The sequence below is a fragment of the Lissotriton helveticus genome, chromosome 9 (assembly GCF_964261635.1).
Source record: "Lissotriton helveticus chromosome 9, aLisHel1.1, whole genome shotgun sequence".
Lineage (NCBI taxonomy): Eukaryota > Metazoa > Chordata > Amphibia > Caudata > Salamandridae > Lissotriton > Lissotriton helveticus.
Window position 1 is genome coordinate 122,289,461 of NC_136070.1, and position 12,603 is coordinate 122,302,063.

General features: G+C 45.7%; 1 protein-coding gene across 1 annotated transcript in view; it reads right to left on the reverse strand.

Annotated features, from left to right (window-relative positions):
- The window catches only part of VTI1B (vesicle transport through interaction with t-SNAREs 1B), a 187,979-nt gene that overhangs the window by 101,285 nt on the left and 74,091 nt on the right, over window positions 1-12,603 (reverse strand). The window contains exon 3 of the mRNA XM_078659591.1: window positions 1,913-2,104. Coding sequence (XP_078515717.1) covers window positions 1,913-2,104 — 192 coding nt within the window. The remainder of the gene's footprint in view (window positions 1-1,912; window positions 2,105-12,603) is intronic.

A 12,603-nucleotide genomic window follows, 5' to 3' on the forward strand; every position in this document is an offset into this window, starting at 1 on the left:
GGTAGAAGTCATCAAAGCAGTGGCTTGGTGAAACGGCGAGTATGATGCATAGGCGGTAGGCCAAGCCAGGCCTGTGCCTGAATACTTAAATGTATACAAGGGCAGGAACAGGCTTCAAGTACTGAGACTCCTAGGCAATTGGTCATAGGGCCTGGCCCCGGTAGAAGGGCCGCATTCAACTCTTCAACTGTATGTGCTGGGTGTTAGATGCATAGATGATTGGGCACAGGAGCTGGCTTGTGGCAGGCCTGTACCCAATCACATACATACTGAGCCAAAGGCCGTACACCATAGGGCTGGATGCACAAGAAGTGGACCAATGTCTATTGCGAATTTATCTTTTAAAAAAGCTTCACAAATTAACTGAAACAAACCACAGTAATATCAATGTATAGTGCAAACACTATTGTTGTTGTTGTTGTTGGTGTTATTGTTGTAGTGCAAACACTGTTAACATGGATACAGAAAAACTACTTAAGAAATTTACTGGGAAAAAAACAGTTAATTTGACAGTAGGATTCAAAATCAAAACCTAAAAATTCCTGAATACAAATAAGGCGGCAAATACAACCAACAATGACACTGATGAGTTCACTGGTGACATTATAGATCACCTTACCTGTAACATTATTGATATCATCTCTATGAGCCAATCGCTCTATTCACAGTGAGTAATTGCATTCTGGTTGTGTTCGCCTCTGACTAAAGACGAATCCTGCGCGGCTGTTGGGCCTGAAGGAACTTTGCAAATTCCAGTGACTGGTAATACACAAGAAATGTATTGGAAGCTGCAATGATTACTTATTTTCTCAATCCAGCATTTGCATATTTATCTAGCTTCTAATTATTTGTGTTGGTCTTTAGAGCAGCACAAGTGAATATGCAAATTCATAGTTCGAAGGCATGAGCTCTCAGTGGAGGACATTACCAGAACAACTAGTAACTACCTAAGGTATGAAAAAAGGGCTTCTGTGGGACTTAAGAGCGACAACTACATTCCTTTTCCAATTTCCATTTCTAGCATCTACAAAAAAACTAAAAGACTATTGATTGTGCGAAATGATTGAGTTTTTTTATTTACCCATCACTTGTAATACCCAAGTATATTAAGGACTCTTCACCATCTAGTACAACGTACAAGAAAAGCACTGTAAAAAACACAATAATGACCATCATCATAAACCAGCACCAGCATAATTGCTTAGCACAATGAAAACAAGCACATAACATAAGAATGCACATTTATATGTTGAGGTTTTACCCTCTCTATGAGGTACAGTCATACTTTTTAAGCCATCTGTCCCGCTTTCAACAAAAGGAAACATTCAGAGGGGTTGGGGGGGTGGGGGGGCTGGGGAATCTGTGCTCTTCATAATTCTATTGTACCGAAGATTGCGTAGCCATGGTGAGCATCACAAGGACTTCTAGTAAGGGCTCTAATTACTGCAGCATGGTAGAACAAGCACATGTATCTAACTCAAGATGGACATCTAACACCTTGCACTACTGCAGCTTTGTAATCAATCACTTGTATCCAACCCGAGAGGAAACTCTAGTAACACCTTGCAGTACTGCAGCATTGTGAAATGCCAGAACTGTTAAGTAGGCAAATGCTTGTTCTTAATGGCTGTCACTCATTGAACCCTGGTTTCTTGATCATTACCCAACTGAACCAGTATGGCATTCAGAATCCATCTGAAAAAAATCAATTTGCACCCATAAACGATCACTGAAAGTCACACAGAAAAACAGTACTGCGGCAGAGTCTCAGTTCAAATTGACATAAACTAAAGAGTGAAGAAGACATGGGATAACTAAGAGGCAAGCCCAGGAGCACATGGGTAGGCTGTCTCTACTGGGAACATCCCTCCCTTACCAGACTGCACAAGAATGAAATTAACAGAATACTCACACTCTGCTCGTTTTCGGGGCTGTACAGCCCATATTTAGTGTTCTGTCGAGCACCAGGCCCCACTCCTAGATCTGTGCTTCTGACATCTCTCTGCAATTTCCCCAGATCTTTCTTGTATGATCGTAGCTTGGTCATCATCTGACTGCGGAAGAAGGCAGGTGCGTACTTCAATTCTCCTTCCATCTCCACCAGCTGCAGAAAAAGAAACAATTTGTAAAGGACTAAGTCCGACAGTTTTAAATGAAGATATATCCTCATTATTGAACACCAGATTATAAATAAGGAAAAACGTTCAGGTTCAGAAAAGAAGATGCATCATTTTACCTACCAGGAATGCCCTTGATCAAATTAGCCAATGGTAGGCGTGCCAGTGGCTCTTTCTACACGACTACAGGACTTGGGAAAGTTACTGTGTGCCACTGGAGCCACTGCCCCTTTGGCGTGGCAGCAGGAATCAGGTCAACATCTTCAAGATAACTTCTGAGAACTTCTGAGAAAGAGTTTAGTAAGATTTGAGGAGAGGAGTTGGCCTAACGGCTAGGGCGCTCGACCTCGGACCTGGAGGAACTGGGTTCGAGTCTCGGTCACGACGCCAAAAACCTCCTGTGATTCTAGGCAAATCACTTAATCTCCCCGTGCCTAAAATGAAAGTAACTGGAAAATGTAAAAATGTAACTTAACTGGAAAAATATGTAAAGCGCTCTGATACCCGATTCGGTTCGGGTCTAGTTCGCGCTATATAAAACTCTCCAAAAAAAAAAAAAAATTTGTTTCTGTGAAACTGTGTTAGGTTAATTGGCCAATAAGATTGTTGTCTAACCTTCCTGAATAAAATTAGGTCAGCAAGCAAGACAGTCTTCCAAACTAAATCCAGAAGGAAACCATGATCTCAAGGGGGAAGAAATTCCTTAATGTGAAAATTAAGTGCATCAGACAGTCACCATGATGCCGGCCTGCTCCAGCCGTTAACAAGAAAAGAGCTTGTGTATTTAGGTGTACAAAAAATGCAGAAAGGTATCATTCCCAGGAATCTAGCATAATTCTTGACCAAGCAATATACCTTTTAAAATATACAGGTCTGCCAACAAAAGAGGCTATAGAATTGGATAGAGGCCTTCAATCATCTATTTTGCACTCTAACAGTTGAATTCTTCCTGGAAGCATGTATAAATTACAGACCGGCTACAGAAATGTTCACTCCAGCATATCCTAGAGACTCAGGAGCCAAACCTTTCAAGTAGGGTGATGAATGGAGGCATGTTATTTATGCTGCATTCTTGCATTTTTTGCTGAAGGTTGAGGGCCTCAGAATAGCTCATGTTCTCACATTACAACTGGTATAACCCATGGTAAGCTGGCAGTGAAAGAACTGGTTTTAACCAGGATTGTGTTTAGTCGTTGGTACAGGGTTGCTTTCATTTTTTTTATCATCACTGATCTCACAAGTTGGCCTTTTTGCACCCCAGTAGCATTTCCTAAATTAAAGGCATAATGTGTAATGAGGTGCTGTCAATGTGTAGGAAAATAACTCAGAATGAGCTGACTTTCTCAAAGTCCAAAAACAGCAGAATTTAAACCCTGAAGGGTCCCTTGCAAGCAAAGAGAACCTTTTGATGATACGCTCCCAGTAAATGTTGCCTTTACATTGAAAACTGATAGTGCTTGTTACTTCCGGTCTCTCCCAACATCTGTGGCAAAATTAAGCACTTTGAGTATCCCAGTAATGCCACTATTGAGCTAACGGGGTACATCGCGAAAGCACCCTGACTCAGTCAGTAAATCACTGGCACTTGGGCATTGTGTGAGCTCAGCTAAAATGTATACAAGTGCTAGTTAATTTACCACCCACTAGACAGATTGTCCCTAAACCAAGAAATTAGTGTTCAGCCATAAAATGATGTTCCTTTGCAAAGTGGAGAATTTTCGTCCAGGACAGGAGTATTTGGCATTGGAATCCATACAGGTAAGGTCATGATGTTCCTGGGTGAATTAAAGAGGAATTGTTGTGAACCATGTACTTCTGCACATTTCAATGAGGTGAGGAGAAAAACACACCCATCACCATTAGATAGGGTACCATAAAAGGAACCCTGAATCCCCTGCATTAAAGTGGTAAACAGAGGAATCGGTCTTACCCTTCCGACATGCAACTGTTGCGTTGGGTAACATGCAACTGCTCCAGTAAGCCTCAGCAATGAGTAGCACTGGCAAACAACATGCTCAGGTGGCATCGGCATCAAGGACAGCCAGTGAAACCCAAGGCTCCGCAGGACCCACTGCATTTTAGGGACTGCACGGCCAAATTCACATTGGCAGGAAGAAGCCCACCTAGGCATCAAATGAAACAGAGAGAAGCACCAACGCCAGATACATGGCAAGCCATGGTCAACCTCCACCACTTGACATGCATTAGTATAGCATCACATAACCAAGGCAATGGCTTACCGAAAGACTCGTCTATAAGGTATGTTTTGAGATGAGCTGTAACATACAAAAAGCTGTCAAGCCTACTCCCCACAACTAGTGGTGCTGAATACAGAGGGGCCCAAGGATTTTAGCCCCCACCAGAAAAAGACAAGTGGGTCTATACTGCCTCTAAAAGGAAAGGGAAGAGAGCACTTTTACAAACTGCCAGACTGTCTGTGTACTAGGCTGAGCCTTGTATGCCTTTATGTTTTCTCCAAGTTCTCACACTCCAACACTGTCCACAAAACATGTCTGGGAAAGGGTGCTGGGAAGATGGGCTGTGAAACACAGATCATTCTGGTAAACTTATGAACAGCAAAGCCTAGTGGCAACAAATTCAAAGTCTGCCTCACACAGAAGAGTCAGTGCGCAGCCGGAAGCAGACATATTACCAGGGCTCATGATGTGTAGACTGCGATCCATCCCAAGAGGAGAAAAGGAGTCAGGCATTCAAGCTGCATGATGGGACAGTGGCTCATAAGTCTTCCATTGCCTGTTGCTGTGCTGGCCAAACCAGACAGGAAAATGCTCAGTTGGCATGGCAATCAAATAGCCAGTTGAGAAGCAACATGCTGCAACAAGCTTCAAGTTCCATCTAGAAGTCTCCCTTCAGACACAGAAACAATGCCAAGGAGAGAGGAGGTAGCAGTGTATGTGCAGGGAGATGAGGTATTACTCTCCTCACTACAGTTGGCTTTGTTTTTCATCTGTCAAACTGTGCCAGTAAGGCTCTGCTCTTGCAGGCCATCTTCTGTTACACTGCCCCAGGCTCCTCATAAAAGCCAAACCCACCATTTCGGATTCCATCTCCTTCTACTTGCCAATGCTCTCACTTCAAACACATTCCTTCTCCAAGCCTTACCCTTCTTTTTTGTCTTCCTTACCCATTAATATTACTCCTTAGTTCCAAAGTGGGTAGCACAATTCCTAAGATTGGCAGCACTCACCTAAAGGGCTTCACACCTCCTCATGTTGCTATTACCCTATATACATCTCTTCCCGAATGTTAGAAATGGGGGTCTCTAGTTGGCAAGGGTTTGCACCTTTGTCCAAATAGGGATCCTTCTTCGTAGTCAGGATATGGGAGTTCCTCTCCAAAAATAACCCCTGCTCACCCCCTTGGTAGCTTGGCACAAGCAGTCAGGCTTATCTTAGAGGCAGTGTGTAAAGTATTTGCACATAACCAAACGTAATATAGTGTAAGCACTACAAATGGACACCACACCAGCTTAGAAAAATATCCAATATTTTTATATACTTAAGACAAGACAAAAAACGATAAAAAAATCCACAATACAGTACTTAAAAATCTTAAATGATCAAAATATGCTTGAAAAACACTGCCTTGATGTCGATAGCTCTGTCCGGGGCTATCACGGCGTCATGAACAAACAAATCCAAACAGCTCTGGCTGACCGCGGCGTCGCGGGTCAGCTACAGTGTCGGGAAGACCGGCCAAACAGTACCTTTTAGAAATGCAGTACGTCGATGAGCTTCCGAAAGCACGGCATCTGCAGGTGTAGGTTCCAGAGGTTGGTGCAGGAGTCGGCGGGCCCTCAAAGTCACACGCATTGCAGATCTTACTCCTCTCTGCTGAAGTCAGGAGCGCTGGCGTCGGTAGGCGTCGTGTGCTGCGGTGCGAAGTGCAGCGGTGCGGTGCCCTCAGGTCGCAGTGCAAGCAGCAGCTCAGTGGAGTCATCAGATGGGGTCGGGGAGACCAGGGTCGCGGTGCGAAGTTAATGTGGTGCTCGCCACGGTGCTGGCAAGTAGCGCTGCAAGCGGCAGCTGCGCCATTGTTGAAGCACTGTTGTCGGCCGGCGAACTAGAATCAATGGCGCCGGCAGGCCAAGGCTGCAATGCGGTATGAGAGAGGTGCGTGTTTAACTTTACAAGCGGTGCTCTCGAACCACGGTGCAAGCAGCGGTGTCTATTTCGGAGTGGGGCCGCGTCGTCTGGGATATAAAGTTGTCGTAGTGAAGAGAAGTGGAGCAGAGTGCGGTGCCCACAGGTTGTGGTGAGAGTAGCGACTCGGTGGCGTCAGCAGGCGGCGTCTGCGAGACCAGGGTCACGGTGCGGCGTTGCCTTCAGGACAAGGAGTGGGCAGCTGCGTCTTTGCTTTTCTTCTGTTACAGCACAAAACACACAGTTCCCAGTGCGGCAGGCAGAAGAGCTTGAAGTCTTTACTGTCCCTGAGACTTCTTGAACAGGGGGCAAGCTCTACCTCAAGCCCTTGGAGAAACTCACAAAAGTAGATTGCAGAAAGTTCAGTCCAGTCCTTTCACTGCCCAAGACAGAAGCAGCCAGTGCAGGTCAACACAGCAAAGCACACAGCCAAGTGGTAGTTCCTCCTCACAGCTTCTTCAGCTCTTCTTCTTGGTCCAAAAGAGTTCTAAAGTTCAGGGGTTTGGGCCCCAATATTTATACCACAAAATCGTTTGTCCTGTCAGGCAGAGTGTGTCTGTGACCAGCCAGAACTAGCTCTGCCATCCTGGTGTGGCTTGATGGCAGGAGGTGGAGACGGCATTGTCAGAGGCAGACTAGGCCCATTCAGATGCAAGGAAATCTCCTTCCCCTACTCTAGTTTATTCAGCCCTTCTTGACCCAACTAGACTATCCGGAACCACTCCGGCTCCCCAGCCCCTGTCAACCAAAACCCAGACAGTGTAAATGTAAATGTAGTTGAGCTTATATAGCGCACAGCTACCCGCTTGCTTAGGGAACCCTTCCTGGTATTTCTCTGTGAGATAGCAGGGTATCCACAAGGTGAAAGTCAGGCATCCCGCCGCGAGGGGCCGTTGTGGAGATTAAGCAAGCTATTGCCCAGAGTCGCAGAGTGTGAACCCGTGAGTCGAGGAGGCACCGGGGCGAGAATTATCGAGTCCGTGGAATTTTTTAGCCAAAGACCCGCCGAGGCGGGGAATTGAACCCTGGTCCAGGACCGATCTCAGCTTCCGGGTCTGCTGCCTCTAACCCCTGAGCCACACTTCTCCACAGTCAATCCACAAACCCAGTAGAGGCACACTGGATGGTTAGGCAAGAAAATACCTACTTTCTAAAAGTGGTATTTTCAAACACAGAATGTAAAAATCACCTTCACTAAAAGATGCATCTTTAGATTCGGAGTTCAGGCATACTAAACTAGATTGTCCTACCTAGTTCTCAGGGTCAGTTAGGTTTATAAGATGTTATAAACAAACTCCCATTCTGTCCTATGGGGAACAGGTAGCCTTGCAATAGTGAAAAACGAAACTGGCAGTAATTCACTAGCAAGACACGCCACACACACCACGGCATGTCCTACCTTTCACATACACTGCACCCTGTCCAAAGGGGTACCTTGGGCCTACCGGAGGGGTGACTGACATGTAAGAAAAGGGAAGGTTAGGGCCTGGCAAGTTGGTGCATCTGCTAAGTCGACATGACAGTACCAGACTGCACACAGGCTCTGAAATGGCAGGCCAGAATTACCTTTTACGCGCTGTTTGTATGGGTGGCACAATCCAGTGCTGCAGCCCACCAACAGCATGTGATTTACAGGCCCTGGCACACGCAGTGCACTTTACTAGGGACTGACACATAAATCAAACAGGCCAATCAAGGAAACACCAATACATAACACATTTTACAAAGAGCATATGCACTTTAGCACTGATTGGCAGTGGTAAAGTGCCCAGAGTCCTAAAACCAACACAAACAAGTCAGGAAAAAAATAGGAGGAAGAAGCAAAAAGTTTGGGGATAACTGCAAAAAGGGCCATTTCCCTCCGACTCAGATTCTTTTTTCAATCATCCTTGCTTCATCCACGTTTTGCTTTGTGTCTAAGTAATGTACTGGCTAAACTTCAAGGCTGAATTTTACTTTAAGCTGATCACTGTTATCAGTGATCTATGAATCTATCCATCAAATGTAATGTAAGCCTTTGAGGGTGCACCTATAAACGAGTGCTGTGATTTTAACACATTTCCTAGAAATGTGGGATTTAACAACATGTGCGCAATCTTTTTTTATGTATAAATATGCACAGCAGAATGCATACACCGAAACATATGTAAGCAGCAAATTCATTGTCCAACACTATGATTATTATGGGTCAAGTCCTCATCTGGTTCCCCACAAAAAGACTGTCTAACGCCACATGAGTACTGAATGGTGTACAGATCCTTTTGGGAACAGTTCTATAAACTGTTTAAAGAGACACCAATGACTCTATATCTTTTTCTTGGAAGCTGCCTGGTACAATTTTTTTTAAATATATTTATTGGCATTTGAGACAAAATTAAATAATACAACATTGAGGTACATTCAAACACTTTTCAGCTAGGGAGACCATTCAGTCAGGCAACGAGAGTAATTTATTTATTTTCCACATTTGTTAAGCGCACTGTTACCGAAACGGTGTCCTGGCGCTGATGAAAAAGAATAACGTTCATACTCACAATATCTACATATATTGTTATATACATCCCAAATACCATTTGATGTATTGTTACCTTGTTTGCTCCCTAAGTTTGTATAAACAGTTTTTCTTAATTGATGTTTCTATTATCTACCGAACCTATTATGTACACAAAACTACTCCCACCCCCACCTTGCCCCTGCTTCCCTCCCATCCATGTCCATGCGTGTATACCACTACCTCTAATCTGTCCCTCTGCGCCAACACCTGTAGAGTCTGGTATTATCCGGTCTCATGAAGGGATCACCCTATAATCCTTGTGACTGCGCGACCTCCAAATTATTAGATTGAGAGCAGTTCGGTGTCTGATCCGGCTGCATATCTTTCAGCATTGCCTTCCAGGCCCATAAGTAGTCTTCAAGTTTTTCATCTCTTCTAACCATCTGCATTCGGACCAACTCCACCACAGCCCATTCATTCACATCTCGTACCCACTGCGACACCCTTGGTTTTGGACAGGGCAATAACCCCAGCAGGACTATGTGGACCTGTTTGGGTATCACCCACCCGGACACCCTCTGTAGTGTAAGTAAGACCTCAGTTCAGTAAGGACCCACAACCAAACAGGACCATGAAATATGTATGGAGTCCACATCTGCCTCCCCACAGTGGGTACACAGCCAGAGCGGTCAGGATAAATCCTGTTTAGTCGTTTGGGGGTTAGATATGTTTGAAGAAGAAAATTATATTGTATCAATTTAAAACCGGTGTTTGAGCTCACTTGCTTCCCTACCTCATGAATTTTAATCCAGTCCCTCAGAGTTCTGGGTTCCCCACTATTGTGTCCCATCTTGTTTACACGGGGAGTGTCTGAACTGCCAGATATAAATGTGATACAAGTCGCCGTCCTTGGGCCATATCCAAAAAGACCCGCAATACACTGGCAACGGAAGGCTCCTCTGGAAACGAGGGCCACAGCTCCCTAGCCACCTGGGCTATTTTCTCATACTGAAGAAACTGCCTGGGCCCAAACCAAAAGTGTCCCTAGCCTGTTTGAGTGTGACATATTGTATGGTTTATTATTGTACAGATCATCCATCGTTAGGCATCCCCCCGCCCCCCACCAATTGCGTATGGACAGAAGCCGAAATTTTTTAAAAGGGTTGTAAAACCCACAGGGGCATATCCGGTGCATATGGCGCTTGCTTCAGCACTTTTTTGACCGTAAGTTCCCATATTTACGCAACATGTCGGATCATGTGGGGGCATGCCTGGGGCACATGTGTCCCTAAAATCAATAGCTCAGGCGGCGATGTGTCACCAAAAGTGCCCAACATCAGGTTCTTCTCCCAGTTATCAGCTTCATCGAGCCAGTGCATGGCATGTTGTAGCTGGGAGGTCATATAATAGAATTCCAGGCATAGAACCTCAAGACTCCCCCCCCCCCCCCCCCTCCGTCTGCCAAGTGCTCTGTAGAGGGGCTAGACTGACCCTTTTACGTTTAGCCCCCCATAGTAGGTCCACCAATAGACTACATAAGGTTACAAAGCATTGTCGAAGGTATTCTATAAAGAGAATGTTGTATTGGGGAAAAATATCACTTTTTCGCTACGGCTATCCTTCCCATAAGGGACAGCGGTAACCCCAGCCAAAAACGCATAGAAACCCTGTATTCCCTGCATTACCTTCCCTATATTCAACGCTAGATATCGTTCTGCTGTCGTGGCCAGTTTGATTCCCAGATACCTAAAGTGAGTCTCCACCCATGGGAGCTCCCCCTCCGGCTGTGGGTCATCTGGGCGTAAAGCCAGCCTTCAAAATCAATTTCGACTTCCTGGGGTTTATCTGCAGTCCAGATATATTCCCAAACCTCGAAGAACGTCCTACAATAGTAAAATTGCCTGGCCAAGTTGTCAGAGATACACCAGCATATCATCCGCGTACAATGATACCATGTGGTTAGTCACTGCCACTGAGATCCTAAATGCAGTTAAGTACCCTCTCAGAGCCACCGCACGCGGCTCCATCGCCGTTGCAAAAAGAAGTGGCGACAGCGGGTATCCCGGTTTGGTGCCATGCTGCAGCATAAAGGCTTTTGAGAACAACCTCCACATTCGTTTCCTAGCATGAGGAGCCGAGTAGAGCAGCTGTACCCATTTTAGGAATTGTACTCACACCCAATTGATCGCAGATGCTCCCAAATGCACATCCAACCCACCAAATCAAATGCTTGACCTATGTCTAACAGAGCTAGGGCATAATCTTCCGGAACCAAAGAAGGGGAGTGCCACACATGGGCTAGTCTCCGCAAATTAAGGGTCGTACTATGCTTGGGGATAAAGTCAACCTGGTCAGAGTGAATTAAGTAGTGCATATGCGGTTGAAGTCGAGCTGCCCGGATCCCACTCAGAATTTTTATGTCTATATTTAAAAGGGAGATTGCTCTATACGCTGAGATGCCCTCGGGTAGCTACGCGCTCCATAAATATTTTTTCATTAATTATTTCATTCATTCACACGAGCCCGGCAACTTGGTATCCTCGTCTGCCTTTGGGTATCATGACCACCAGCAAATCTCTCATGGAAGGTGGTAGTATGTGCTTCTGTAGAGCTTCATTATATACTTCCAGAAGGCAGTCAACCAGAATGGGGGCGAAACTTTTATAAAACTCGGAGGGTTTTGGATTGTTTTAAAGCTTGTATTGCTACCAGTATTTCATCTTTCGTTATCGGGCACTCCAGCAGCTGACTGGCCCCCTCCTCCAGTCCAGGCAGGTCTAGGGCGGCCATGAATTCATTCATTATCTCGGAACCCGGTGGCTGTCGTCCCACATACACCTGCGCCAAATGATCGGCCAGGATCTCTAGGATTTTCCCTTGGCTGTATACCATGTCCCCATACTGAGACTGCATCTGCACTATGGGGGAAACAGATTTCTCACTTTTGATCAACTTAGCAAGTAGGGTCCCGGATCGATCCCCCTCCATGTGCAGACGCTGTCCGTGCGCAGCATAATGAAACTTTTCAAGCCTAAACAATGCCGCCAACATCTATTCCCGTGCCATCCGCCATTCATCCAATAGATGAGGCACCGTTGGAAGAGATTTGTCTAGGACTGCGCGCCTCCCCTCCTGCACCTAATATCCCTTTCAAGCTGCTGACGTACACCGTAGGTTGTATCAATACACATTCCCCGTATCACCGCCTTCATCGCTTCCCACTCCACCGCTCGAGGACGACATATCCCAATTCGAGTCGAAATATCTAGAAAGCTCCTCTTTTTTCGTGGTGGTAAAGGATATATCAGTAAGCGCCTCGGCCTGGAGTCTCCATGTCGGGATCTCACACCTGGGACTCTCTCTACTGAGAGACAACATAGGGGAATGATCCAAGATGTGTCTCGGAAGGTATACCACTACTCCCACCCTAGGGACCTGCTCCATAGATACAAAGAATTGCTCTAGTCTGCTAAATGAGTATGTCGGAGGGGTATGACAAGAGAAAACTCTGGGTGTCTCCACACGTCTACCAGTCCCACTTCAATAAAGGCGTCCCTCAGGGCCTTGGTCATGCTTGGTTTGGTGTTCGCTCAGGGGGGCTCTCGTACTGCGGCCCCATCTAGCACACAGTTGACATCTCCCAGCATAATAACCCCTCCCCCTAGCTATGGAGCCGCTGCAGCCAACGCTTCAGAAGAAAATCCTGGGGTATCAGCATTAGGGGAATATACATCAATAAAGCATATCTCCTGATCGTCAAGCCTGCCATATAAGATCACATGTCGCCCCTTGGAGTCGATCAAATGGTGCAAATGTTGAAATGGGGTCC